At 52.9% G+C, this 27,228-nt stretch overlaps 2 protein-coding genes across 4 annotated transcripts; both read left to right on the top strand.

Annotated features, from left to right (window-relative positions):
- The first annotated feature begins 886 nt into the window (after positions 1-886).
- ZDHHC1 (zinc finger DHHC-type containing 1) lies at positions 887-21,687 on the top strand. 2 transcript variants are annotated; one of them, XM_052655535.1, is made up of 12 exons: positions 887-1,139; positions 8,591-8,636; positions 10,038-10,280; positions 14,663-14,838; positions 16,480-16,581; positions 16,974-17,098; positions 17,192-17,350; positions 17,623-17,735; positions 20,525-20,607; positions 20,840-20,933; positions 21,070-21,148; positions 21,260-21,687. In XM_052655535.1, exons 2-12 carry the CDS (start codon positions 8,628-8,630, stop codon positions 21,523-21,525), a joined length of 1,449 nt encoding a protein of 482 aa, XP_052511495.1. In that variant the 5' UTR covers positions 887-1,139; positions 8,591-8,627; the 3' UTR covers positions 21,526-21,687. The 2 variants fall into 2 exon arrangements, with proteins under 2 accessions (XP_052511495.1, XP_052511494.1); XM_052655534.1 differs by lacking the exons at positions 887-1,139; positions 8,591-8,636 and having other exon boundaries at positions 9,735-10,280.
- A 931-nt stretch (positions 21,688-22,618) lies between these two features.
- Positions 22,619-26,277, top strand: TPPP3 (tubulin polymerization promoting protein family member 3). 2 transcript variants are annotated; one of them, XM_052655885.1, is made up of 4 exons: positions 22,619-22,748; positions 25,140-25,333; positions 25,446-25,599; positions 25,724-26,277. In XM_052655885.1, the coding sequence occupies exons 2-4, from the start codon at positions 25,146-25,148 to the stop codon at positions 25,910-25,912; spliced, it is 531 nt and encodes a 176-aa protein (XP_052511845.1). In that variant the 5' UTR covers positions 22,619-22,748; positions 25,140-25,145; the 3' UTR covers positions 25,913-26,277. The 2 variants fall into 2 exon arrangements, with proteins under 2 accessions (XP_052511845.1, XP_052511846.1); XM_052655886.1 differs by having other exon boundaries at positions 22,631-22,738.
- Positions 26,278-27,228: the final 951 nt, after the last annotated feature.

Below are 27,228 nucleotides of genomic sequence, written 5' to 3'. Positions count from 1 at the left end.
CCAGGGCAGCAGGCATGATCCCATGAAGCCCAAATGTGAAAGTCCTGTGGGTTGGGGCAATGACTGTGGCCTTAGTACCAGATAGGACACATGACCAGAGAGTGCTTCTCACAGTGTTAGCTGCTGCAGGAGGTTCTGAATCCTTGGAATAAACTGGGTAAAGAGGAACCTAGTAGAGACCAAGACCAAAATTTCCCTCCAGCCTGGACTATCGGAAATCCCAGTAGGATTTATGCTTGACTTAAAGGAAATAAAGAAAAGAGAACTTATTCTTTTGGCCACATGGTGCCAAAAGTGGGACCATGAGTCGGTGGGACCTTAGTTTCCCGACCAGAGACTGCACCCGACTAGGGACTGAACCCACGCCCTTGACAGTAAGCACACAAAGTTCTAACCACTGGACCCAGGGAAGTCCCAGAAAGGAGATATTTTGAGCTGTTACACTTCACACATTATATTATGGACCACCTTCATATTTATTTGCTTTTAGATATATATTCCTCTTGGCCTGTTATCTCTCTGAAGGGCAGGGATCGCGTGGGTATTCCCTAGGGTACGTCCAGTGCCCAGCACATACTCTCATTAAAGTGTGCAGGCTGGCTGAGGGTTTCCCTAAGAGTGATGGGCTCAGGGGAGAACCTGGAGCGGAACGCTTACGGGACAAGTTAGGATTTCGAGAAGACAAGCTGTGGATTGCGGGTAGAGAAAAGTGTGTTTTTGAGGAAGAATGTTGAAAAGGAATGGAGAATGGGGAGCCAGGGGGTCCGGGTGATCCCCGCCCGAGCCTGGGTGCCAGCGCAACGTGACGCAGCGCGGTTTGGCCGCTGTGGGGCGCCGTAGCCCACGCCGTTGCCAGGGGAACGGGCCCAGCGCCGGACGAGGCCCAGCCAGTGTCTGCCTGGCCGGGTGGTACAGCCAGCCCGCTCGAGTCGGAGCCGGAGGACTTGCGGGCCTAACCTCCGTCTCGCGTCCCGGGATGGGGCTTCGATCCGGGGCGCACCGCCGCCGGGTCCCAGGGACCGTCTCTACCGCGAGAGTCTGAAGCGCGGCCGCTTTGGGGTGGGTAGACGGCCTGGCGCTGGGGCTGAGCCGCTGAGTGACCTTGGCAGGGCCGATCTGGCTCGGCCGACGACGCGCAGGTGAGGAGCCCCCTGTGCAGTTCTCACCTCGAAGCTGAGCCACGGGGGCAGAGCTGCCGCCGCCCGGCCGAGCTTGTCGCCTGGAGCCCGCTGGCGGCCTGGGCTGCAGGTCTTGGGCAGGGCGCCCGGCTTCCTTCTAGCATTCATCAGGTTCGCAGATCCGCATTGAGTGTCTGCTATGTGCCAGGCTGTTTGCCAGGCGCGAGGCCACCAAGGGCTCCAGAGAGAAGGCTGCAGTTCTCCAGAACCGGCAGTGTTAAGAAGGGGTCGGGCGGGGGTTGCGGGGAGCAGGCGCCAGATACACGACTAAAGTGATTTCAGGTCAGGTTAAATGGTCTAGTGCTGAAATGGAGGGAGGTCCGGGAGGATCCCCTCTCTCATGTGACTTTTAAGCCAAGATCTAAGGTTGAGAGTCAGCATTGTGATCAGGATAAGGGTGTTTCTGGAAGAGGCAAAAGGAAATGCAAAGATCTGGAGGCCGCAGGTACAGAGGAACAGAAAGGGTGAGGGGCACTTTGAAGGATGTGGTGGAGCTTTCAACTTTATCCTAGCAGGAGGAGTAAACCACTGAGGAGTTTTGATGTGTTTTTAAGTTTTGAAAATCTCACCTCACTCTGGCTGCTGTGGGCAATGTGGTTGTGACAGGGCATACCAGGAAGTCAGTTGAGGGTCCTCCTAGTTCTGCCAGTGTAGCTGTGCCTCCTAGAACTTACTTAGTCTCTCTGAGCCTCAGTGTCCTCATCTGTGGAAAGGGCATATTGCTCTGCATGTTGTTTATGAGAGAGAAAGTGAGGGGCTAGCCACATCTCAGACCAATGACTAGAGAGGCCTATGAGAACAGTTTGAAATGATCCGATCTACTTCAGAGAGTTGTGAGGGATAATAAGCAGATTCCATCAAAACACTTAAAGCGGTAGCACAGAATAAGTGCCTTCTAAATGGCTGCTGCTGCTGCTGCTAAGTCACTTCAGTTGTATCCGCTTCTGTGTGACCCCATAGATGGCAGCTTACCAGGCTGCCCCGTCCCTGGGATTCTCCAGGCAAGAACACTGGAGTGGGTTGCCATTTCCTTCTCCAATGCATGAAAGTGAAAAGTGAAAGTGAAGTCGCTCAGTCATGTCAGACTCTTCGTGACCCCATGGACTGCAGCCTACCAGGCTCCTCTGCACATGGGATTTTCCAGGCAAGAGTACTGGAGTGGGGTGCCATTGCCTTCTCCATCTAAATTGCTAGCAATGGTTATTGTTGTTGTTGAGACACTGTAGGGGAGCAATGATTGGGGCTTGGAATAGTGATGGCAGCAGAAATGGTAAGAAGTGGCTTAACTTCCCTTCTTGAAGGAGAGTTGGATTTAGAGATGTGTAAGGGGTGGTCCCTGTTTTTGCAAAACTGGTGATTCACAGCGGGAGACGGGTGTATAAACAGATAATCACCATGAGATTCAATAAAAGCAACATTGGTACTTAATTAGTCAGGTTTTGTTTTGTTTTTTTACTTTGTTCTGTCACAACTTTGTTCTAAATGACTGTTTCTTGGTGGGTGTTCCTCAAGGCTTGCTTCCACAATCATGGGATTTGATTTCCTGGTTAAAACCAACAACCCTTGCCTCTGCTCATTGGCCTTATTTCAGCTCCATGTTGCTCCCTTCTTCTTGTCCTGTTTCCTTGGTTTAACTTGAAGCCCAAACAGTTTGCAGTGATTGCTTCAGGAGGAAAATGGCACAGGAAATGTTTGCAGACCACGTCAACTCAGAAATGACTAAGGTTTCAAGCTTTTCTTGTCCTAGCATCAGACTTCTGCATGTTGTTGATGTGAGGAGCCCAGCCACATCTGAGACCAATGACTGGAGAGGTCTATGAGAAAGGCCTGAAGCTCCAATTTATTTTCTGGGAGTTTCTGTGATGTGTGTCTCTTATTCACGTAAGCACTTCCCAGAATTTTAAAGCCAGAGACTTCTCTGGCACCTGTGGGGAATTCTAATAAACAAAGTACTTGCCCCTTGAAAGTTTTTTTATAAATGACATTTTTTTTTTGCTGTAGAACAGTGTGAACCATGTAGCATTTTCTTTTCAGCCCCTCCTTTTGGTGGTTAAATTGGGCATTGGTCAGATCTCAGTGAAAATGGGTTTAAAAGTAGATCCTGGGGGAAAAAAACAAAACGGAAAACTTGTTTCGAAATATCGACAGAAAAGCACACATATGCAATCATAAATCCTCTAGCAAAAGAAAAGGTTGTTGAGAGTGAAACCCTCCTGTGGCGTGCACCTTCCCTTTGGGTTCTGGAGTCACAGGAAGCTTAGCTGACCTTCCGCTGAAAACTGGAGCAAGGTCCTGCCCGGCTGCTCTTCTGTCGTGCCACCTGGTTGTCTGATTCCAGCTTGGACAAAATCCCCAAGAGCTCATAGGGAGCTCTTCAGCTGAACAAGTCAGAACTGCTTTTGAGAATGAGAAAGCATTGAACTACAACTGAGTGCTCTTTTGTTGCATGGTTGTTAGGCAGGATTTCCTTCTTTGTCTGGTGCGATACTATGCTCTAGATCACACGTGCACATTTGGTCTACATGGAAGCCCACTGGGGCCAGGAGGGTAAGAGATGACACCCTTCAATTATTTATTTGACTTTTTGTTTCAAAAGTAGTACACATGGTGAAAAAAGAAATCCAAACAGCACCAAGGAGTACATAGTAAAAACAGATCTCTCTCATCCCTAGCCACTAGATCTCCTTCTCGCAGGCTACCTGTGTGTTTGCTTTCTTGCATTTCTTTCCAGAGGGAATCTGTGCATATAGGAACATACATATCTATCCATCCACCTTGGCTTTCACTTACTGGTAAGCACACTCTACAACCGTCCCACATCTTGCTTTTCTACTTAGTTCAGTTCAGTCCCTCAGTTGTGACCAACTCTTTGCAACCCCATGGACCACAGCAAGCCAGGACTCCCTGTCCATTACCAGCTCCCAGAGTTTACCCAAACTCATGTCCATTGAGTCGGTGATGCTATCCAACCATCTCATCCTCTGTTGTCCCCTTCTGCCTTCAATCTTTCCCAGCATCAGGGTCTTTTCAAATGAGCTTTTCACATCAGGTGGCCAAAGTATTGGAGTTTCAGCTTCTACTTAACTGTGTATCAAAAGTCATTTCATCCCTCATTTTTGATGTTATGTAGCATTCCATTGTGTGGATGCACCATATATTTTTTTAATATTGGTTTTTTGGGTCCTTTGTTATTACCAACATGACTGCAATGAATCTCTGTGTACTTTATAAGCATCTGTATAAGATAAATACCTAGAAATGGAAGGTCTGGGCCCAAGGCTGGTATATGTGTTCTCAAGTTTGGTGCATGTGTGTGTGTGTGTGTACGTGTGTGTGCTAAGTCTCTTCAGTCATGTCCGACTCCTTGCGACCCCATGGACTGTAGCCACCAGGCTCCTCTGTCCATGGGGATTCTCCAGGCAAGAACACTGAGTGGGTTGCCATGCCCTCCTCCAGGGGATCTTCCCCACCCAGGGGATCTTCCCCACCCAGGGATCAAACCCGGGTCTCTTATGTCTCCTACATTAGTAGGCGGGTTCTTCACCCCTAGTGACACCTGTGAAGCCCCCTCAAATTTGGTAGACATTACCAAATTGCTTTCCAGCTAACCTTTTTGAAAAATAAAGGAGTGATCTAAAGTGACGGCTTTGTGAAATTCGCCTGCCAGTTTCCTCAATCTGTGGGCATTATGTACGGACCAGAAGCAGGCTCTGTCTCCAGCCCTAACCCATTTCCCTTGCTCCACCGTGTTTCTCCCTGTTGGTAACTCAGTTCTCCAGGTCCTCCAAGCCTCCACATTGGCCCTGTCACCTCTTTTCTGATCCCGGCACTCTACCCTTCCAGTTCTGTGGCCTCTGCCAACAAACCCTCTTTAGTAGTGAAGTAGATTCTTTCCTGAAATTCTCAGACATCTTGCAGAAATGCAGGGATGCCTACAGCCTCTCCAGGGCTAGTACTTTTCAGCTCAGTCTGGTTCTTTTGACAGCACTATTCATGAATCTCAGAACAGCATTCCTAAATATTTTTTTTTGGTGGGAGCAGAGGTGGGCAAGAGGGAAGTGAACCTGTCAGGTAACTGTTCTCTAGTTCATAATGAGAACTTGAAATGGTAAGCTTTTCCTCACTTAAATTAGGCATATGAGTTAAAGTAGCCTAATATTATTTTGCAAATGCTATTTTAGGCTTTTAGCAAGTGAAGGTTAACATAGATTATTGTCATCCCAGCAATGGCCTTCACCTTGTTGGGACAGGGAGAGACCTGCATAGCCCTTTCAGCCTACCTCAGAAGGCTTACCTTAACACTCCATGGGGCCTCTTTGTTCTTGCCTTCTTTCTGTCTCCAACAACTTAACTCTGTGGTTTGTTCTATGGCAGCTGAAGGTACTTGAGAATCTTTTATCAAGGTCCACATACCTGCCAGCCCATCAAAGATGCAGTGGGTCATCAGGCGGGCAGTGGGAAACTTGTGGGCTTCACCCCCACCTCCCGCCCATCTCCTCCCAAAGCACTGGGCTGCTGGGTGATTGCTCTCCCTGGGCCAGTCTGCTGTGGTGTCACTTCCCCCAAGTCCATTCTCTTCTTGCTCATGCCCTCCTTTCCACTGTGAATAGAAAGCTTTCTAAAACACCCGTCATCTTTATGTCAATTCCCCTGTTTAAATTTTCTGTGACTCACCATGGCTCTTTCAGTAGTACCTAAGCTTACTCACCTGGCCTCCTGTCATCACCTTCTTACAGAATTGAAGTTGGATCTGCTTTCCTAACACACAGCAAAACCAATCCGCTGTCACCGGGCTGTGGTGAAGGAAAGTACAGCATTTATTGAAGGGAGTGAGAGCCAAGTGAGTGGGAGTGGGAGGGGTGGGAGATATGCCTCAGGTCCACTCCACCGTGGTCTTTGAGTTAGGGCTTTTTTTTTTTTAAGAGAACCAAGAGGCTGGGATTAATCATCATCTTGTGACATTTTTGTGACATGTCTTAATTGTAGTTTTTGGAGTATTCTAGTCTCTGGTTTTTGATTTTCTATCCAGGTGGTCCCTGGCACAGGGATCTGTTAGTTCATCTTGCACTAGAGAGAAACCCTTTCTGTGTTGATGATGACATTTATAGTAGCCATTTTAGTACATGTTTTCAGTAATTTTAGTCATAAGACTCTGGTTGTTTAGTTTTCAGTTAGCACAAGATTGAAGTTACAGGAGACTCAAAAGGGAACAAAGTTTTAGATAGATTAATCACAATTTCAGTAAGGGAACTTGATTTTAGGGGGACTTGGTTTCAACCTAGGATCTGACCCTGCAACTTCCCAGGGCTCATCTCTGTCTCTCTCTGTGAATCTTGCTCTCTGACCCCAAACCCATCCACTCTGTGTCCTGTCATACTAGGCTGCCAAAATACCCATTCACCAACTTCCCTGATATCTGTCTGGGTCTGTCTGGGCCTGCAGAGGCAGTCCTCTGAGGGCAGGAACCTGGTCTCATATGTGTTTATATCGTTAGTGCCCAAGGGGGCTGGGCCAAGACATGAGTGCACAAGCTGGCCGTGTCTGGGAGCAGGATGACACATCTTTTAGTCTGATCTCCTAGGGAAGTGCCGAGAGGGGAAGGACAGCCAGAAAAGTCCCTGGGTCTGATGACAGTGCTTAGTCCCTTCCATGCTTAAAGCCCTATCTCCTATTCTCTCCTACCTCAGAGCCTTTTTAATAAATTTTTTTTTGGGGGGGGTCAAAATAATTTGTGGCCACCAACTCCATAAAGGAAAATGTCATCAGTTAAGAGTGGGTTGGCTCAGACTTTTAATGCAGGTGGCATGCCACCTGGGCAGCTCAGTCTACTCTAGAGTGCTACCACTTCTGCAGAGGACTTAGACCCAATAGCACCATCCCCCTATCCACGGTCTCATACAAGTGGTACCTCTCTGAGCCAAGGGTACTGGGGTTTGGAATCAGAGCAGTCTCTAAAGCTGTTGGTGGTAGGCCCCTGGCCTCAAATGGTGACTTCTCCTGCCTCAGGCATCAGGGACACCGGGGCACTGGGGGGTGCCTGTGGCCACTGCCAGCCCTCTCCAGCAGTGGGGACATGTCAGCCAGCCATGTGCCTCTGCTTCTTTCTTTCTAAACTACCTCGAGGTGTAGGGCTGTTCAGGAGTGAGGATGGCAAGGAGAAAGTCAGGATTTAGGGCCCCTAATTGATGGGTTCCCTTCAAAGAAGTTGCCCTATTGGATCACCAGAGAACCTATGTTGGAGCCACAAAGATTTGTCTTCCTGAGCAGAACTGCCCAGCTCAACTGTATTCACTGGGCTTGACCTGATGACCTTTGTTTCCAAAAATCAAGGACAAAGATTTGCTACCTCTGGGGACCTTCCAAACAAAGTGATGCCAGCTTTTTGATCACCTTTGTCATCTTTCATCAAAGCTGAGAAGTTTAGAATGACAACCCAGCTCAGCTCTTATGACAATGTGTTCCTTGAGACTACTGACTTAAGAAAGCAACTTCAACCAGCCCCATCACTTTGGGCATAAACCTCATAAAACCTCTTAGGATATCAGATATAGTAGCCTCCTCAGTCTGGAGAGATGAGGATACCCCAGAGGGCTGCTGCTGCTACTGCTAATTCACTTCAGTCGTGTCCGACTCTGTGTGACCCCATGGACGGTGGCCCACCAGACTCCCCCATCCCTGGGATTCTCCAGGCAAGAACACTGGAGTGGGCTGCCATTTCCTTCTCCAATGCATGAAAGTGAAAGTGAAGTCACTCAGTCGTGTCTGACCCTCAGTGACCCCATGGACTGCAGCTTTCCAGGCTCCTCTGTCCATGGGATTTTCCAGGCAGGAGTACTGGAGTAGGGTGCCATTGCCTTCTCCACCCCAGAGGGCTATTTAAGGGTAATCATAATGTCTACCATTTAGGGAACATTTATGTGTCAATATGTGTTACTGATCTGTATATAGCCCTAGGTGGGCATCTCTACCCCTGTTTTCAGATGAAGAAACTCAAGCCCTTCAGCTAGTAAGCAAAGAACCAGGAGTTGAACCTAGATCTGTTTCCTCCAAAGCAGGGGTTCTTTTCCCACCTTTCATTGGTGTTTACTGAAGACAAAGCAAATGACCAAAGGATTCCAGTTGAGTTCCTGGGAGAAAACTAGGGTCACTCCATTTAGCTTTGAGATGAGGCTACTCAGAATCTCCAGGTTTGGTTTGTGGGAGGCCCTGGCCCTTGGGTGGTATGAAGGGCAGAGTGGCTGAGTATGAATGTTTGGCAGTTAGGGAAATAGCCATGGGGCGGGAGGAGATGGGGTGGGAGTATGGGTGCCTGGTGACTATACAGATTGAAGGCAGGGCAGAACAGGGCAGGAGGCTTTGAGTGGGTCAGGATTTCACATCATTTACTGTGCCCATATTTCCTTTTATTTCAGATGTTTTCAAGTCAGCAAACATTACTGAGCACCTACCATGCACAAGGTATGTTCTGCATGTTTGGGGGAAGGGATGTGGGGGAACAGAGGTGGATGAATCACAGTACCATTGCTGCCCTTAGGGGAAGCTGGCATAAGGGGGCAGACATAGAGATGGCAAAGTGTACCAAATGGCAAAGTGACTTGCCCAATAAAAACTGAGTGCAAAGACCCCCTGACTCACTTGGAGCATCAAGGAAAGCTTCCTGGATGAGGTGGTGCTCGCACTGGACTCTGAAGATCAAGTCACATTTTGTTGAGTTGAGAAGTGAGGAAGGTGTTATAGGCAGATGTGCTGGTGGGGGAAAGGGTCCTGCTGTACCCTTTGTCTTAGTCAGACTCCCTGGCCAAAGGCATGGGCTCCTGAAAGGAGAGTCCAGCTGCCAGGGATTTTTGATCTTCCCACCAAGAGCTCCGAGCTGGCCTGTCCACCCAAGTGGGGCACTGCCTGCCCAGGCTCTGGTTTCACCTCAGGTTCAGAAGATACTGGGGGTTGGGCTCTTTTTCCTGTAACACTAGGCCCACCTGTCTGCTCTGCACGTATCCTTTGACAACCACGTCAGCTCTTGGGCTGAGGGATGGTGGGATGGGTGTGGAAGAGTGCTGCCATCTGGTGGTTTGGCTCTGGACAATGCTTGTCTTTCCCTGAGCTTCCTCAAGTGAGTCAAAAGGCATCAGCTCACTTTTTTTGTTCTCACCTCACTAGGTCCAGGTTTACTTAGAGATACATGGTCATTTCCACTGCTGGAGAGAACCAGTGGGAATCCTCCCCTCTCTCTTGTGTGCTGTCTTCTCTTCAGCCAAGAAGCCCAGGCAGTTTATCTGAGGCACAGGGGAGATGGTTCAGGGTCCCCCAGTCCTTGAAGAGCATGTATATGTTTGCTAGGACCAGAGGCCAGATCCCTCTCCTGAGTACTTCCACTCCCTATTTCCCTTAGCAGAGTGTACGGGGGCCCTCTCTGACACTTGCATTTGGGCCTCAGGACAGAGGTGACTAATCCTAACAGAATCAGCATGTGTTCTCATCACTCTGGCTCCAGCCTGATATTGTTACCAGATGAGAACATGTCTTATTGGGCTTAATTTTGATGGCTGTGGAAACAGAGCACTTTGAGTAACAGGCAGTCACACTGTGTCCTAAATAAACCCTGGACCCTCCTACCTTGTCCTGGCTAGGGCTGGGGCCAGAGCTCGCTCTGGGGCTTTGAGGCCAGCACTCTACTGCCATCCTCCCTTCACTGTCAGGCTCCTCATGCTAGGGTCCTGGATCCCCCTGCAGAGTAACTGGGAGAGAGCTTCACATTCCAGCCTGCCCCTCCTGCTGAAACATGACTGCAGGCATGGGGCTTTGGGCTCCAGCCTGGGCCTCCTCAGGCTAATGCTGTCTCTACTCTTTCTCCCTCTGGAGATGAACATCTGCAACAAGCCCTCTAACAAGACAGCCCCTGAGAAGAATGTGTGGACCGCACCTGCACAGGCCAGCGGACCCTCCTCGGAGCTGCAGGGCCAGCGGTCCCGCCGGAATGGGTGGAGCTGGCCCCCGCACCCACTCCAGATTGTGGCCTGGCTGCTGTACCTCTTCTTTGCTGTGATTGGCTTTGGGGTCCTAGTTCCCCTCCTGCCTCACCACTGGGTGCCTGCTGGCTATGCTGTATCCTTGGGAAAGTGTGGGGCTGGTACATGGGAGAGTGCAGACAGTGGATGGAGGGATGTGGGCAAGGCCTGAAGCTGGGTTCCAGAGCCTCAGACAGTGCAAATGGGCCCTATCTCTGCCTCGGAGTCCAGCTGCCTACCTGCTGGCCTCCAACACCCATCTGACCCCTCTGCCTGACTGGATGAGGGGAAAGACCTAATGAACCTTGGAGCGTTGAAAGCCCCACACAGATGGGAACTTCATCAACTGAGGTACAACAAGAGCAGTTATAGATGAGAACCTTAAAGCTCTCTTTAAGCTAATTGTATCCAGAGCTCAACGAAGGATGAAAGAGATGTTCCATTTATGAAATAATTTTTCACTTTTTGGAAAGAATCATGGTAGCCTCCTTTATATATTAAGTTCCTGGTATATTTAAAATATGGTTTTACTTACAGAGATGATTATGCCATACCCAGGACTGTTTGGGAGCTCATTGATTTTATAAATCAGACTCTTTTAGGGTAAGGAAGGTTGAATTGACAAGAGGAGGGATAAAGATGCCCTGGAAACTCCTGAAAACTGTGACAAACACGCACTTGCTTGAGCTTGGTGATGTGACTGTCCCTGCCCTGGCCATAACCCACAGGAACAGAGGATTAAGGTGCAGCGGGTGGCTATGTGCCCCAGTCCAGAGGGTGCCCGTGAAAATGTGCCCTGGTGTGTATGCTTCGTGGAGACGATTCCTTGGGCCTCTGGGAGAAGGTAGCCTAGGGTGAGCTAAAGGAGTTAACAGGGATGAATTTGAAAGTCTCAGGCGTAATCAGCACCCTTCAACTCAGCCCTTGAAGGGCTGCACTAGGCTGAACAGCTTCTGCCAACCGCGCATCTCAGCCTCCTCCTCTGTCTGACAGGAAGAATCCTGCCTGCTTCCCAGGCAGGGGACAGGGAGCACACCAGATGTGTGTGTGAGCTCCAGAATGTATGAGCCATGAGTGTGAGCATGCTCTCTTGGGAAACCATAGAGCCCTTGGCTGGTAGGTGACAAGGTCAGGTGAATGGAGAAAGACTCTAGAGAAGGTTGTTTGTCTCAGATGCCAGCAGTGTCACAGGGGGACTTCCTGGTTCACTGGGACCCAGGACCTAGTCCTCAACTCTGAAAACTATACTTTCTCTGAGGTAACCCACAGGGCTTATTCAGTACTGTTAAGTAGAATGCTTCATGGGACATTCCTCCCATGACCTGGAATGGGTACACCACTCACTCAAGACTACCTGGATTTCTGCCATCAAGGTACCTGATTAATAATCACATGGTTTGGAGTGAGTAGAATTAGAGCAAATAATAGTAAACATGAGTAACTAGAATTTATTGAGCACCTATATGTGCCAGGCACTGTGCCAACCCTGTACATGGATGATCTCATTCAATCCTCATAATAATCTGTAAGGAAGCTGACTTTAATTAAAAAAAAATAGAAACTGGGGCTTAGAGAGGTTAAATGACTTCCTGAGGTCACATAGCTGGTATCCAGTGAGGCCAGAAGGACTGCCCAGACAGCCTGACTCGGAGGCAAGTGGGATGGTTTGAGGGTCTTGTCTTCTCCATATTTACTGCTTTTGGCAATGCTGGAGGCTCACAGAACCACCTGGTTTGGCACTCCCATTTCCTGGCCTGAATGGTTCTCTGTCCTCCCATCAAAGCTACTGTCCTTCTGCAGGATCCCTTAGGGCCCCTGAAGAATGAAGTAGGGTAATTGTGCGTACCAAGCACTCACCTTGTGCCTAGAACTGGCCTGGGCCCTGGGGTTGCAAGGATGAGAACACAGGGCCCCAGTTCTCAGTGCTCAGCTTCCAACTGGAGGAAAACCTAGTAGTGTGGAGATCATCACTTGGTAAGTAAGAGGGTAGGGACTCATTCAGCAGAATGTGGGTGCAGGAGGAGGGCCATGTAGACCAACATCACCAGGGGCCCAAATGCGCTCCTATTGCTCTCAGCTCCCTGCCTTCCTTCCTCCTGCCCTCGCTCGGTATTCTTGGCTCCACCCTCTCCCTTCATCATCTGTGTCCAGTCAGTCATCAGGTCCTGTTGATTTTGCCTCCCAAAAGGTATTGTATTTGCCCTCTTTTCTCCCCACTGCCAGCTGCCTCTCTTACCTAGATGATCATTTCGTCTCCAAACAGGTCTCCCTGCACATGCTCTCACTCCAGCCAGTCTGTCTCTCTCTGCAGCCAGAGTGCCCTTTCAAAATACAAAAATGATAAAGTCACTAAGACCCTGTAATGGCTTCTTCCTGCCATAAGGTTCAAGATCCTCAAGGCTCTCCACATTCTGAACCCTGCCCACTTCCCCATCATCATCTTATTTTATTTCCTCTGTTGTTCTGTTGTGACAACACTGGTCTCTGTGGAAGCCCTTAGCTCCTCTCTCCATCCCAATACCCAGCTAAGTCAGAAGTCAAGAACTAGCAGTCCATGGGCCAGTTTGGCCTATAGATTTTTTTAAATTGAGTGATAATAACACACTAAATAGACATATCTGAAGGGCTTCTTCAGCAGGTACATTTTAAAAATTACTTATTTCTTTGTCAGCATTTTAAAATTTTAAAAATTAAAAAAATGAGATGCCTCATATATCCAGATACAAATCCAGATTTCTGGTTTTGAAAAGCCAGAATTTGGTGACATAGGCTCTCTTTCTGGCATGGCACCAACGAGTTGAGCTAGAACCACACATCAGCCACCCTGTTATTTGGGACTCTGCTTGCTCCCAGCACCCAGCCAGGCCCCCTTTCCTCTTTATATTTCCTGCTGGTTCCTGTGCCACTCCAAGTATCAGCTGACATAATACTTCCTCAGGGAAGCTTTCCATATCCCTTTCGAATAGAGGAGGTCACCCAGTTGCAAACTCACATAGTCCCATGAACTTTATCACAATCAACCTACTCTTCGATTAGCATCTGTGTTTCCTGCAAGACTGTGGGCTCCTTGGGGATAGGGACCAAGTCTGTTTGTTCCTGCCATATGCCCCAGTGGCTGATGTAGAGAAAGACCTCAGTAAATAGTTGAATGAATGAACCAGGGGGTGGGGAGTGGGAGAAGTGTTGAAGCAGGCAGGAAACTAAATGTTTGCCCATATTCAGTGTGTCTGAAAAGAGGCTGGAATGGTGAGGAGTAGTGGTTGGTAATACCAAGAGGTTTGAGAGGAGCCAGAATGAAAGGGGCCATGAGCATTGAACCTGAAGGGTAAACTTTAGCTTGAGAGCCATTGAAAGCCACTGCAGGAGTTAAAGCAGTCAAGGCCTTAAGTTTAAGCTTTTCAGAGCTCACTTCAGGACCAAGTGAAGAGTACACTCAAGGGGACCCAGACAGGAGGAGCAGAGTCCAGAGACTATGGAATAGCCCAACAAGCAAGAGGTGAAGGCCTGATCCAGAGCCAGGGTTGTAGGGATAGAGAGGTTGTGGTGGGCCACAGGATTGTCTCTGTCAGCTCTGGTACAGCAAGTTAGGGTGGAGCCTGGCTCCTGCAGACGTGTAAGAAAATTTGGCTGCTGGGAGGAGGAAGAAAAAAGGAGGTTGGACAGCTGATGGATGGAGGATAAATGTTGGAGAGATATCTGACTGGCTAGCAAAAGGACAGATGGATGGATGAATAACTAGATGGAGGGTGGATGGCTGACTGGGTGGAATCTATTTATAAAGTTTTACACATTCACTTTGCAGTAAGTTGTCTGCATACTTGTGCCCAGCCTTTGGTCCAGTTGCTGAGCAGATAGATCCTGGAAGATCTGTGTTTCAGGAATTGGCCATGTGCCCACTGGCCAGCCCTTAAACATGTCAGGCCATCCCAGACATTCAGCCCCAGGATTCCAAGTACCTGAACTCTGGACTAGGGAGGCAGTGGGTCTATGAGGCTCTGTCTGCAAGTGATTCTCCAGCTGGCCTGGCTTCTGGGAGGGGATGTTTGCATCCTTCTCAGAAGCAAGATAAATGAGCTTAGAGTTTATATTTTGGGTCCTTCAACCTTAGAGGACGATCTCTTTTAGTCTTATTTCACCATTCAGAATCTGAAACCAGGTCAGATTCTGAGGTAAGACCAGCCAGGGTCTGCACCACATCTGGGGCAGTGAGGCCAGGGCCCTGTAGTTGGTCTCCTCAACAGCAGCAGTGCTGGTTTGTGAGCTCCATTACCAGATAGCCCCTCTGTTCTTCCATCTAGGGCATGGGTATGCTAGAGATGTCTGACAAGGAGCCTTTTGGGGGACTGGAGATAGGAGGTAGCACAGGCAGAGTCTCTGAATTGGGGAATTCGATACAGGTAGAGAACAGTTCTTTGGCCACAGGAAGCAGGGGTGGGCTCTCAGCCAGCAGTGTGGTGAGTCTTTAACCTGCTGGGCCAGTGCATGGGTGCCATCTTTGCTGGTCACCTCGTGGTGCACCTGACTGCTGTTTCCATCGATCCAGCAGATGCCAATGTGCGGGACAAGAGCTATGCAGGGCCTCTGCCCATCTTCAACCGCAGCCAACATGCACACGTCATTGAAGACCTACACTGCAACTTGTGCGACGTGGATGTGTGAGTGCATGTGGACTGGGTGTGTGTGGCCGATGAGTGCGCCTGGGGAACTGCCAGTGGGAGCTCAAGGCAGACAGGGGCATGCCCAGCCTTTACGGTTGTCCCGAAGCCTCAGAACCCTCATATTTCACACAGTCAAGAATCTTGGTGGAGTGACAGAGAACTGGGTGAAGGAGAAGGTGCCTGGAAGCAGAAGATGAGGAATAGCATTTCCATCAGTTAAAGTAGGAAACATTTGGCACTGCTACAAACATTGCTAATGACTAACTCTGCCAGTAACCACCCCCTTCTCTCACTAGCATCCCCAGGTATGGGCAGGGAGGGGAACTAACAGAAGCTAACACCCAAGTATTTATCATGTGCTAAGTGCTTATGAACAACCACCCCGCAGGGTGGGTAACATCTTTCTCACTTCACAGAAGAGGAAGAATCCAGTGCTCCGAAAGGCTGAGGTTGGTCATATGGCTCTTGGGCAGCAGAGCCGGATTCACAACCCAGCCTGCCTGGAGCTGGAGACAATATACTGTTATCCTTGTTTATGCACAACTCTGAGCCCCAGAGAAGCCAAGTGACTTACTCCAGGTCGCATTGAGGAGTTAGAATGTACAGAGCCCAAACGCTGTAGCTGGTCCAGACTGCCTCCCTAGGCCCTTCCCTGGAGCATCCCAGTCTCTCAGCCTTGAGAAGGGGATCTGGGATTGGGTATGGTTCAAGGCTAGCTCCCCCGACCCCACACCAACTTTTAATATTAAGACCCAGGAATTTTGTTGAAGGAGCTCTGTCCATAGGACAGAGAAAGAGCCAGTGGTGTTAAGATGCTGAGGACTTTGGCATCAGACAATCCTTTCCTTCACTAGACGCCAGTCAGTGTTCTGTTCCTCAGTGGATGCTCTGGCAGTTGTTGCCTGTTCCAGGGCTCCATTCTGTTCTGTGAAAGGGGACTGAAACTTATCTTTCCACTCTCCTTTGGGCTTTCCTGTTCCCTCCATGGGGCAGGGAGATTCACTTGCATCCCTAACTTGGCCTCCCCTCATCCCCTGTGGTGAACTGCTTGCTGCTCACCCAGATGTCTGCCTGCCCCGCTCCCTTTGGCTCCTTTGGTTTATCCCAGATAGACTGGAGTTTTCTGGAAGAATGCCAGAAAAATTCCCACAGTCTGGCAGAGAAGCAGAGACTCAAAAAAAAAAAAAAAAGGTGATATCAGGAAGAGCAATGCAAGCAGTGGGTCCAGCAGCCTTGCTCTCTTCTGCTACCTGGCCCCATACCTGCATTGTCTCCTGACTGGACAAAGAGGGTCCTCGCTTGGAAAGGAACCTCCATTTTCATTTCATACCACCATCACCCATATGCATAGTTCCAGAGGGGGACAGTATAACGCTGTCTACTCCTCTCACCCCTGGGTACACCTCCCTTCCCGCCTGCGCCTCCCCACTCCTTCAGAAGCGCTGTCTCCTCTAGGTGTCCCGCCCCACCGTGCCCGTCACCAGAGGGCGCGCGCGCTCCCTGTAGATGCGCTCTGCTCTGCGCTTAGGCGCGGGGTGAGTGACCCGCTCCAGGCACAGAACCGGCAACCCCCAGGCCAGGATGGTCAACAAAGGGTGGGGTAAGCCCGCGATCGCTCTGTGCCCCCTCCCACCGCAGGAGTGCTCGTTCCAAGCACTGCAGCGCCTGCAACAAATGCGTGTGCGGCTTTGACCACCACTGCAAGTGGCTCAACAACTGTGTGGGCGAGAGGAACTACCGGTGAGACCCAGATCCGGACCACAGGGGTACCTGGGGATGCATGTTGAAGTGTGTGAACCAGGGCCCTTGAACCTTCATATGGGGCCAGGAGAGGATGGGAGGTACTTGGGGGACCTGTGCTCTGGTCTGAGGGTGAGGCTCTCCATGGCTTCCACCTGACAGGGCTGAGGGTAGGTTTGGAATCTTTCTCCTCTTGGCTCAGGGAAAGGTGGAGAGCCTATTGGGGGTGGCTGCCTATCTTCACCTTTGCCCTAAGCCTTTGGCTTCCTGAGGAGTTAGGGCGATGGGGTCAGAGGCCCAGCTCCCCCTCCCAACCACTGGCCCTTCTGAGCTCTGGGCCCTTGCCCAGCTGGAGCACCTGGGTGCTGACAGCTGCCCATGGCTGGGCCCAGGCTCTTTCTACACAGTGTGGCATCTGCCTTACTGGGCGTCCTGCTCCTCGTACTGGTGGCCACTTATGTCTTTGTGGAGTTCTTTGTCAACCCCATGCGGCTGCGTACCAACCGCCACTTTGAAGGTCAGTCTGGGTTCCAGGCCCACCCCCACCCCCTAGCCTGTTCTGGTCACTTGTCATAGCCCTGGCTGAGCACAGTCTGCTCGTGCCTTGCAGTCCTGAAGAATCACACAGATGTGTGGTTCGTGTTCCTGCCTGCCGCCCCTGTGGAGACGCAGGCTCCTGCCATCCTGGCTCTGGCTGCCCTACTCATCCTTCTGGGCCTGCTCTCCACAGCCCTGCTTGGCCACCTGCTCTGCTTCCACATTTATCTCAGTAAGTGCCACCCCGCCCCACATACACACCCACACCTGCCTTGCAGGGGATGGGGTCCCTAGGCTGGAGGAAGTTACCCAGTTTGGGCTGTGGAGCCCTGAAACTATGCCCCTTCCTGGTGCTGGCTCTCTAATGGTGACTCGTCTTACTCTATGGCTTAGTGTATATGGACACAGTGGGTTTTAGCCTGCGTCTGGGTACCCTTCCTCACCTTCTGAACCCCAGGTTCACCTTCCTTTTCCATTACACTGAGCCCTATCTTCACCCCCCAGTGTGGCACAAGCTCACCACCTACGAGTACATTGTGCAGCATCGTCCACCACAGGAGGCAAAGGGGGCCCACAGGGAGCTCGAGTCATGTCCCCCGAAGATGCGGCCCATTCAGGTATAGAAGTGTCCCAGAATGCTGAGGGAGTGGGAGAAGGGGTGTGGGAGGGGTGGTGGGCTACGCAGCAAGTAGTCAATTGATAAGACAGGGCAAAGGGAAGCAGGCCTGGAATAGCAGCTGGTAGGGGGTGCTGGAGGCAGCAGGGGTGAGGGCAAGTGTGTACTAAGCATGTGCCTGCTTGTTCAAGTGTGAGCACAGCCAGAGGGAGTCCTGCATTTCCCTGACCCCAGGGGAAAGGCTCCAAGCACACGCTGGAAGGTGCAGAAAGCGGGAGCCTGGAAGTGGGCAGGGGGTGGGGCTGAAGGAGAAGAGAGAGGGATGGACCGAGGACTGGGTCACCGGGATGGAGCCATCAGATCTCTTCACCTGTGACCCTAAGCCTTTATACCTATTATCCCATTCAAATCTTGAAACAGCCCATGAGGCAGGTCATGCTACTATCCCCATGTTGCAGATGAACAAATTGAGGCCAAGAAAGATTTTAAAAGCTGGATCTAGGAAGAGTTAAGGAATCCTCCAGCCCAGGCTCAGGGCCTGGCCAGCCCAGCTGCTAATCAGCCTATCCCCATTCCCACGCCCCTTGGCTTCCTGAGGTCAACAGCTGGGGGTGGGGTGGGCCTGTCCTTGGAGCCCCCGGGGACTGGGAAGGCAGGGGGCCCAGGCAGGCCTTGTTGGGAAGGCTGAGTTCTGGATCCAAAGTCCTCATGGCAACTGGACACAAACACAGGCAAGTGCGTGGATTGAGGAAGGGTTTGGGACCCCACCTCTCCTCTTCTCATTGCCATGGGTTGGGCCAGGCTGCCAGGTCTGGGAAGGCCTGGGGGAGTGATGGCTGTTAGTGGAGAAACTTGCCCCCAACCCCTGCCACACTGCTGTGTACCTGCCCTAGTGCTGGGCCCTGAACCCGTGTAAGCACAGTGGCAGCCATCCTGGGAGTGGGCATCACCCCACTTCACAGAGGAGAGAGCTCAGAGAGGTAAGCAGGAGACTTCAAGCTTCACAACAGTGCCTATTTGGGCTGGCCTTGGGATCCCCAAACTCAAAGGCTCAGGGCCTTGGCTCTGCAGTTACTGCCTGCTTAGGCTTTGAGGCTAGATGTGCCAGCAGCCAGAGCACTTAATATCATCTGAAAATGACCTGAGGGAGACCTTCGAAGAGGGACCAGGGTGGAGAGCTGAGGTGAAGAGGTACCATGTATTATACCACTCAGGAATGGGCATGTTTTGAAGGTCTCAGGGAGGATTGTAGGGACAGCTGTGAGGAGGGGAGTTTGAATGGGGACACCCTGGTGGCACCTTCAAACCTCCCCAGCTGGCTAGGGCCTGGCTCCTGTCTCATTGTGACCCGTCAGGCTTCTGGGATGATCCTCTACAACTGCTGCCCTCAGTCCTCCGCTTCTGGACCCCAGGAGCACCAGGGTAGGCTTTGCCTCCTCTCTCCTGGGCCCTGGAGGGGTACTAAGTCCACACTGGTGCAGAGGTAATGTGTGGGGGAAGGACTACCTTGATGTCCCAGTCCTTGTGACTGGGCTTTGACCCCTTCCTCTTTCCCAAGGCTCCCCTTCTCAGGCTGGCACCCCCACAGTCCTCTCCAAAGGGCCAGCCTGAGCAGATGTTGCACACAGGGCCTGCCTGGGGCCTCCTTCTCCGCATCTGTGTAGCCAACCCGTGACTGGCTGGGCTCGTCCGGAGACCTGCTAGGGCTGTCCTGCAGGCAGCCTCCCCACCCCCACCCTGAGCAGGAATGCGGGAGGGGCCCCACTCTGGAGCCGTTGCCCCCAAACATAGGCTTGTTTTAGAGACGGCGTTGCTGTTACAGTGTCTTCTCTGCATTAGTCAGGACGCCTGGGTCTCCATGGAAACAACTGTGGAGCCAGCGACAGCTGTCCGGTGCCCTGCCCCTAGACCGATGGGGGCGGGGCCTCGCCATCCTGGCTCCGCCCCACATCCTCCGCTAGGTTCCCATCTCTGGCCTCTTTTCTGGCTTTTGTTTCCTCACCTGCAGTCCTCTCGGGCGCGGCAGAGGCGCATGCTGCGTGCCAGGGTGCAAGCCCAGGCCACTGCTGCTACCTCCGGCCTCACTTTCAGGCGTTGGGTCTGCTGCTCCAACGGTCACTGCGAGGATCAGCAACTAAACAAGACAGAGAACTCACCCATAAGCCTGGTCCCAGGTGGGACCGTGGCGCTGTTTTTTCCACCGCTTATTGCCTTCCCTTTACCAACAGAAGTTGGGGAGACCACTCATCCCCCCACTTCCCTCCAGCAGCTGAGATTGTGTCTAGTACTCTGAGGACTCAGCTCTCAGGGAGCCATGGATCCCTGCATGTAGCCTTGCAGCCGCGGGTGCACCCGCGAGTATGTGAAGTGCCGGGTCTCCCAACCAGGGAAAAAAGTTGGTTTAGAGATTGAAGAGTTAGAAGGAGCCAGGAGCAAGAGGAGGCCTCTCTGAGTCCCTCTTTGCCCCGCCCCCACTTGGCCAGAACAGCCCTAGACCGGGTACATTGGACCCATGAGGCTGGAGGCTTCCCGGAGGAGGTGGAATTTGACTGAAGTGAGGAAAACAATGGGGTTGGGGTAAGGTACAAACACAGGTGTTTTAAGCCTCATTCTGCATTGGGGTTTTCCCAGCATAACTGGGAAGCCTAGAGAACAGCCCTAGACTTCTTCGCCCACACTTCTCAGAGAGAACAGTAAGAGGGTGTGTCCTAGACAGAGTGGGCCTAAGGACCCAGGAGGCCCTGGACCCATACCTGGCTTCCCAGCCTCCCTCACCTCCACCTTCCCCAGGAGATGGAGCTCTACATGCGGACCTTCAGCCATGTGCGCCCAGAGCCCCCTGGCCAGGCCAGGCCTGCCGCAGTGAATGCCAAGTGAGTGCAACTTGGGCAAGGGCCACCTCACATCTCCCACTGGTGTGGCAATGAGGTGGGAGAAAGGAGTTAGGCCAAAGCCAAGGCATGGGTCTTGGTCCAGCCCAATGTGGCCTTGGACAGATCAATGCCTCCTTCCAGCTAGGAAGGGAGGCTTATTTTAGAACCTCCAACAGGGTGGTATTTGAAGGAACAACAGCATCCAGCACTTACCCTCGCACTTCCCCTTCAGTCCCTCCCGATTCCTTGCCACCCGCGGCCAAGTGGAGCCTCCACCGCCCTCCTCCTCAGAGACTCTCGCTCTGCCCCCCCGGATACGACCCCAGGTAGGGGGCACTGTGCTGGGCTCCTGCCCAGGTGGAAGGGGATGGGAAACAAGCCTCTACCCTCTCCATTCCTCCGCGTCTTTTGGCGAGGTAAGGTCTGGGGAAGGATTATTCAGGCTTCCCCCTGTCTCTGCAGAAAAAGAGGAAGCGGCGCATGTATAAGGTACCGACCTCTGGGACCTTAGACCGAGAGCCCCAGTTGTCCAGGCTGCCGGGTGAGCGTCCCTTCCTGACCGGAATCTGCTCGGGCAGCTCCAAGGGAGAGAAAGGTAGGGCCCTTAGTGAGTAGCAGCTCCTAGTCTTACGTTCTCTTCCAACCCCAATAGGGCCCCGGACCCGCGGCCGCCGCTCCAGCTCATCGTCGGATTCCGCGGACGCCAGCCCTGTAGGAGCCTATCACTCGGCGTCAGCCGAGTCCTTGGACGAGATCCCAGTGGCTCAGACGCGCCTAGGCAGCGCCGCTCTGGCCGCCCCGGTGGGTAGGCTCCGAGAGCCCCGGCTGGCGCTGCAGGGGCTTGCGCCCGCGGTTTTCGTGAGCCCGAGCAGCGGCGAGCCCCACGCGCGGGGCGGCCCGGAGGCTGATCTGGCTTAGCTGGGCGGAGAAGCAGGGATGGCGGAGGAGCGGCGGGACCGACTCTCTATGCAAAACCCCATCCCCGCCGCACAGAGTGCACTTTAGGGGCCCCTAAGGGCCGGCAGGATCGGCCCCACTCCCCATTCCACTACTCAGCAATACCCACCCAACCAGCTGTGATACTCCAATAAACTTTTTTATGCTTTTGCGGACTTGGTGCACACTTTCTTAATGACAGGGGTCACGGGCCCTCTTCGAGCCGCATCATTGCCTATTGGCCTAGGAGCAGAGGGTGAGATGGGTCCCCCACATTGGGTGGCCATCCAGATTGTCATATGGAGAAACTCAAGTACCAGGCTCCTGGTTGGGAAAGGCCCTAGAAGCTCCCTAGCGGAGGTTATTTTTCTTGAAGATAGGGTTTGCACTTGGAGAGAGGAGGAAAGCAGCATTTGTGTTAGGAAGGCAGCAGCGGAAGCAGAGATGCCGAGGCTGATACCCGGGTGGGGTGAGAATAAATGAGGGTGCGGACCCAGGAGGTCCAGGAGCTTTACCCCGCCCGCAAGACCAACGTCGGTGTAAGATCCCGGAGCACTCAGGATTCGTTCACTGTCCCCTCCCGCCCCCAGTGACCCGAAGTTGTGACCTGGGATGCTACACGTTCATTGGAGAGCTGTGGTCTTGAGCCAGCTCTAGACCCCATGTCACTAAGGGAAGGGACGCCTCACTCCTCTGCACGTCTCCCCTTCCCCGGTCCCCCCCCCCCCCCAACCAGTCCCCCACCAAAGGCCTTTTTGGTTGCTGCTCTGGGAAGCTGGATCTCCCCTGACGCTGGGGACCAGCTTTGAACTTCGGGCGGAGGCCAGGATGGGGGTCTTCCGAGGACCGCCAGAACTACAAAGGTCTGGCTTTCCCCGCCACAGAGCTGCCCGGGGAGCAGCCCGATGAGACAGTTGCAGCAGCTCCGCCCCCAGCGGAGCGGGGAGAAGGCGGGGTCGGGTAGGTGGAGCCAGTGTGACCTTGGTCACTCTAGAGCTGGGACAGCCCCGAAGGTGGGGCTCGCCGTCTCTATGGAGACCAAGAAACAAGGGATAATACAGCGGAACCGCCCCGGCTGCAGTCCCGCCCCAGAGCCGGCAGGGAGCAGAGCTGCGGAGTCGCCTAAGTCTCCTACGACCATCGGTTCATTCTTGCGTCCTGTCCATCGAACGCGCACTGTAGGAGCAACCACGAGGTAGAAAACGGTAGGAAATCCCGGCGCCAGCCATTCTAGTCAGTATCCAGCACGATAAGAAGGGGGTGGGGTGGCAGCGGCGTGGGAGCGGTCCCAACCCGGGATGGTCCTGAGCTGAGGACACCAGCTGAGCGGCCCTGCCCTGGGCCCAAGTGTTCCACCCCACCCCCACCCCCAACTGCTTGCTGATTGATGACTCCAGGTGTCCCAGAGGCGCCTGCAGACCCCTGGGACTAGGGCCTGTGACTTGGTGCCACCTGATCAGCCTGCCATTACCAAGAATCCATCTTCTCACAGACAGCAGCGAGCATGGGTGCAGGGTCATGCTAACGTCCCTGGGACAAGCATCCCTTGGCACTCAAACTCCCTCAGACTAGCCTTAGTGAACAAAGTGCTGTCTCCTCCAGGTCCCTGGTGGGAGACTGCAGTGCAGGAACGGGGAAGGGGAGTGCTGTTTCAAAGGGAGCCTGGGCCTGCAGAGTCACTGCAATGTAGGAGCTGCGGGTGCTCTCAGTTCCCAAAGCCACAACTTAGGGATGGGTGTGTGTGCTGATCCAGAGAGGGTTTTCAGTGTTAAGGCCAGTGGTAGTGGAAGGGAGCTAGGCAGGCAGGGATTCAGGCTGTGGTCACTGGAGGCTCTAGTATAAAAGGGAGAGGTGGAAGATAGTTGCTGAGGACACAATTGAGGGTGTGGTCAGGAGGCTATTGTGGAGGAGATGGGAGTCTCAACACAGGGGTGTCACAGCATAGTACCTGGGAGTCTGGAAACGCAAGCCTGTGGGTGTGTGGACAAGGGGGTTATAGAGGGTGTGGTCAGGGGCTGCAGGTGTGTGGAGAAAGGGTGAGTTGTGAGGCTCTGGTTAGGGGTCTCAGTAAGGGCTGTGGGTGTGTGGACAGGAGACCCAGTTCCAGGGCTTCTGGGGGTACGGATAGAGGTGGGCTGCATTGAGGGTGTGGTCAGGGAGGCTTCTGTACGAGGCTGTGTTACATGGAGGGAATTTCAGTGCGGAGCTGAGGGTGTGGTCCAGGAATGCAGTGGGGGCTGTGGGCAAGTATAGGGAAGACCCTTCAGTGCATGGCTGAGGGTATTATTGCAGGGCCTTAATACAGGGCTATTAGTGTATGTGTGGGGGCTAAATGCTGATGGAGTGGTCCAGGCCCCAGTCCCTGGGCTGTGGATGTGGTCAGAGGACTGCAGTGAGGGCTGTGGGGGACTCTTCAGTGCAGGGCTGGTGTGGTTAGGGAACTGAGTACCAGGTTAAGGGTGTGGTCAGTGGGAATAAGGCTGAGGGCATGGAGGGCCAGGGCTGAGTGCTCTCAGCTGTGGAGTGTGGGCTAGTGTGGTGGTGCTCAGGGTGTGGCCAGGAGGCCTCCACGGAGGGCTGAAGGTGTGAAGGTATAGACATGGGGGAAGTGTGCTTAAGTGCAGAGGGTAGATGTGAAGATAACAGGGCCAGGGCTCATAACTCTGCAACCCCAACTCAGGCTAGCCCCCCACAATCTCCTGCTCCTAAACTCCACAAACTGGGAGGTTACAACGCCAGTGGCTGGCAAGGGGCCAGGAAGCCATGGTTGTGCCCCAGGTGCTGGGAGTGCTGGTGTGCCCCACCCGTAAGCCCATTCTCCAGCCCAGCCCAGCCCAGCAGCACTGGGAGCTTCTCCCTAAGTCGCCCTGACACCATCCTGCCCTTAGCAACATTCTCCAAGCAGCACCACCCTCCCTTAGCAACTGTCTCCAGGCTTCACAAACTGTGGCCAGGCCAGCCCCAAGTTCCCCCTTCCCTCATGTTTTTGTTTAACAGCAAATAGTAACAAGGTCGCAGCTGGGCCAGCTGCTCCCCTGCCTGGGGCATGCACCCCTGCCTGTGCCCTGGCTCCCATCTCAGCCTGGGCTGAGTCCTTATGACCCTGACAGAGACACCGTCCTCACTAAATACCTGCCCAACCAGCAGCCTGGGCAGGGCCTGACCGAGCTTGGCTTGAAACTCCCAAGGAGGGGGCCTGATCTGCCACCCTCACTTCCACCCAAGCAGGCCTTGTGCCAGGGCCAGACAAAGCCATAGCCCCAGCTGCTGCCCTCACAGCTTTTCTGGACAGTGCCACTCTGTTCCCAGCCTGGTGCAAGGATCATGATTTCATCTTCTGAACTCCACTCTGAGCCAAGGCTGGCATTAAGTGACAGGACCTTTCCTCTCAGTGCTCTTCCTCATGGCTCTGGGGCCCAGTCAGACACTGAATACTGGCCCCTTCCTCAGGCAGCTCCATCTCCAGCTCTGAGAGTGTGTGGCAGAGTGTCTGAAACTTCAACCTTGCAGGTTTTGAGCTAGAGGCAGTGATACACTGAGCCTTGGTGGAAGGGGGAAGAACTTGGCTGGGAGGTGACCAAGGTGGGTCCCTACAGGGTGGCATGGCAGCGAGCACAGATGTGGCTGGGCTGGAGGAAAGCTTCCGCAAGTTTGCCATCCATGGTGACCCCAAGGCCAGTGGGCACGAGATGAATGGCAAGAACTGGGCCAAGCTGTGCAAGGACTGCAAGGTGGCTGACGGAAAGGCTGTGACAGGGACCGATGTCGACATCGTCTTCTCCAAAGTCAAGTGAGCCCCAGGCATTTCCTGCTTCTGATGTCCCCAGAAGGGGAATTGGGGGGCTGGAACCAGGGAGATTGTGGAGCAGAGGGTGAAGTCACGGTGTCCACATACCTGGCAGGGTGAAGTCTGCCCGGGTCATCAACTATGAGGAGTTCAAGAAGGCCCTAGAAGAGCTGGCACCCAAGCGATTTAAGGGGAAGAGCAAGGAGGAGGCCTTTGATGCCATCTGCCAGCTGGTGGCAGGCAAGGAACCAGCCAACATAGGCGTTACTGTAAGTGCCCTGATGGTCTTGAATGACCACTGACGGGGCGGGGTGGGGGGATTGGAATCTTGGCTGGGGTTGGAAGGGCTGGGCTCTCTAACCAGGTACCCCTGGGGGGTCTCTGTTCAAACAGAAAGCAAAAACAGGGGGTGCTGTTGAACGGCTGACTGACACCAGCAAGTACACGGGCTCCCACAAGGAACGCTTTGATGAGAGTGGCAAGGGCAAGGGTATTGCTGGGCGGCAGGACATCCTGGATGACAGTGGCTACGTGAGTGCCTACAAGAATGCAGGTACCTATGATGCCAAGGTGAAGAAGTGAGGCCTAGGAAGGCCCCCTCCCCCACAGCGCGACTGCCCCTGCCAGAGGCTCAGGCCTGGCCTAAGGGGCACGTGGAGCAAGAGAGCCCGGTCCCCTCCTTGCTGGATCTGCCACCCAGCGCTTCCTGCCCAGCCCTTCAGGGCCAGCCCACCAGGCCTCTGACCCAGACTGCTCTGCGTCCCCTTCCCCATTTTCTTTCCTCCTCAGCCTCTCTGTCTGAGGAGAGTCTGTGCCTATAGCCTCACCACCCCACCTGAGCCCTGGGCATGGCTAACCCCCTGCCTGCTTGCCTCATATTTAAGCCGCTGCTCTGGCCAAGTGCCTAATTCTTTCCTGGACCTCAATAAAGACACCTTTTGTACCAATATGGACTGTTCAGGTATATGACAACAAGGGTAATGACATTGACATTCTGATGACTTCTCAGTGTCATCAACCCCCTCCATGTCACACTCTGCTGATTCTTCCACTGGCAGCCCTGCCCAAAAAAAGAGATATACCAGGCCCCTTCCATTAGCACCAAGCCAGGCTGCCTGTGGATGCTGCAGAGGGATATCAAAAGCCTTTTTACCTCAGCCCTGACCCAGAGATCTGGCAGCATGGCTCCTTTTTTGCAGTTTGGGCCTCAGTCTTGGCCTCTCTGCTTTCACAGCAGGGGGAGGGATGAGACAGCAAACTCAGCCTGGGCTAAGCGCTGCTGGGGCCCAGTGCCAGGCCTCAGCTCTAAGCTTGCTGACAGGCCTCCACTTCAGGGGGCCACCAAGGCGAGTCACTTTGGGCTGCATCTCAGAAGTTCATAAAATGCAAGACCAGAAAGAACCTTAGACAGTAGACAGTTCAACACCCAATTTTATAGTGAAGGAAACTCAGGCCCAAAGAGTTAAGGAGCTTCTGCAGTATAGAGGCCAGAAGCACGCCTGTGTCTCCCTGGCCAGGCTCTAACACAGCAAGCCCCAACACTGATTTCCAAAAATGACGCTGAAGGCCCAGTGATAGAACTTGGCACACAACATCAGCCTTTGACGGGCAAGCAGGGTGTCCAACAATGAATGGGCCTCTTCTTGCTGATCCCCTCCCATCTGTTCACCACCCCAGGCTGGGTGGGAAGGGGTGTCTTTCTCTGATCCTGAGTAATCCTGGGAGCTTCCAGATCAACCTTTTCTCCCCTCTACGTTCTCAATGTTTGGACGGAGTTACTCCCTAGTCTAAGGCTTTAGGGCAAACTCTTCTTCCTTCCTGCTGACAAGTGGACTGGATGGAACTTAGGGACTGTCCATTTCTAGCAATGGTGCTAGAAAAGGCTTAAAAAGCACACA

Source organism: Budorcas taxicolor, chromosome 18, assembly GCF_023091745.1.
Source record: "Budorcas taxicolor isolate Tak-1 chromosome 18, Takin1.1, whole genome shotgun sequence".
Classification (NCBI taxonomy): domain Eukaryota; kingdom Metazoa; phylum Chordata; class Mammalia; order Artiodactyla; family Bovidae; genus Budorcas; species Budorcas taxicolor.
Note: the sequence above shows the minus strand (reverse complement) of the source record. Positions and strands in the feature narration are given on the sequence as shown.

Excerpts from the sequence above, each read along its gene's own strand:
- TPPP3 (XM_052655885.1), top strand. The coding sequence starts at position 25,146 with ATGGCAGCGAGCACAGATGTGGCTGGGCTGGAGGAAAGCTTCCGCAAG. Across the intron at positions 25,334-25,445 it reads ATCGTCTTCTCCAAAGTCAA|GGTGAAGTCTGCCCGGGTCA; the intron begins GTGAGCCCCAGG and ends CATACCTGGCAG. Across the intron at positions 25,600-25,723 it reads CAGCCAACATAGGCGTTACT|AAAGCAAAAACAGGGGGTGC; the intron begins GTAAGTGCCCTG and ends CTGTTCAAACAG.
- ZDHHC1 (XM_052655534.1), top strand. The coding sequence starts at position 9,882 with ATGCTAGGGTCCTGGATCCCCCTGCAGAGTAACTGGGAGAGAGCTTCA. Across the intron at positions 20,608-20,839 it reads CCTGCCGCAGTGAATGCCAA|TCCCTCCCGATTCCTTGCCA; the intron begins GTGAGTGCAACT and ends CTTCCCCTTCAG. Across the intron at positions 20,934-21,069 it reads CCCCCCGGATACGACCCCAG|AAAAAGAGGAAGCGGCGCAT; the intron begins GTAGGGGGCACT and ends CTGTCTCTGCAG.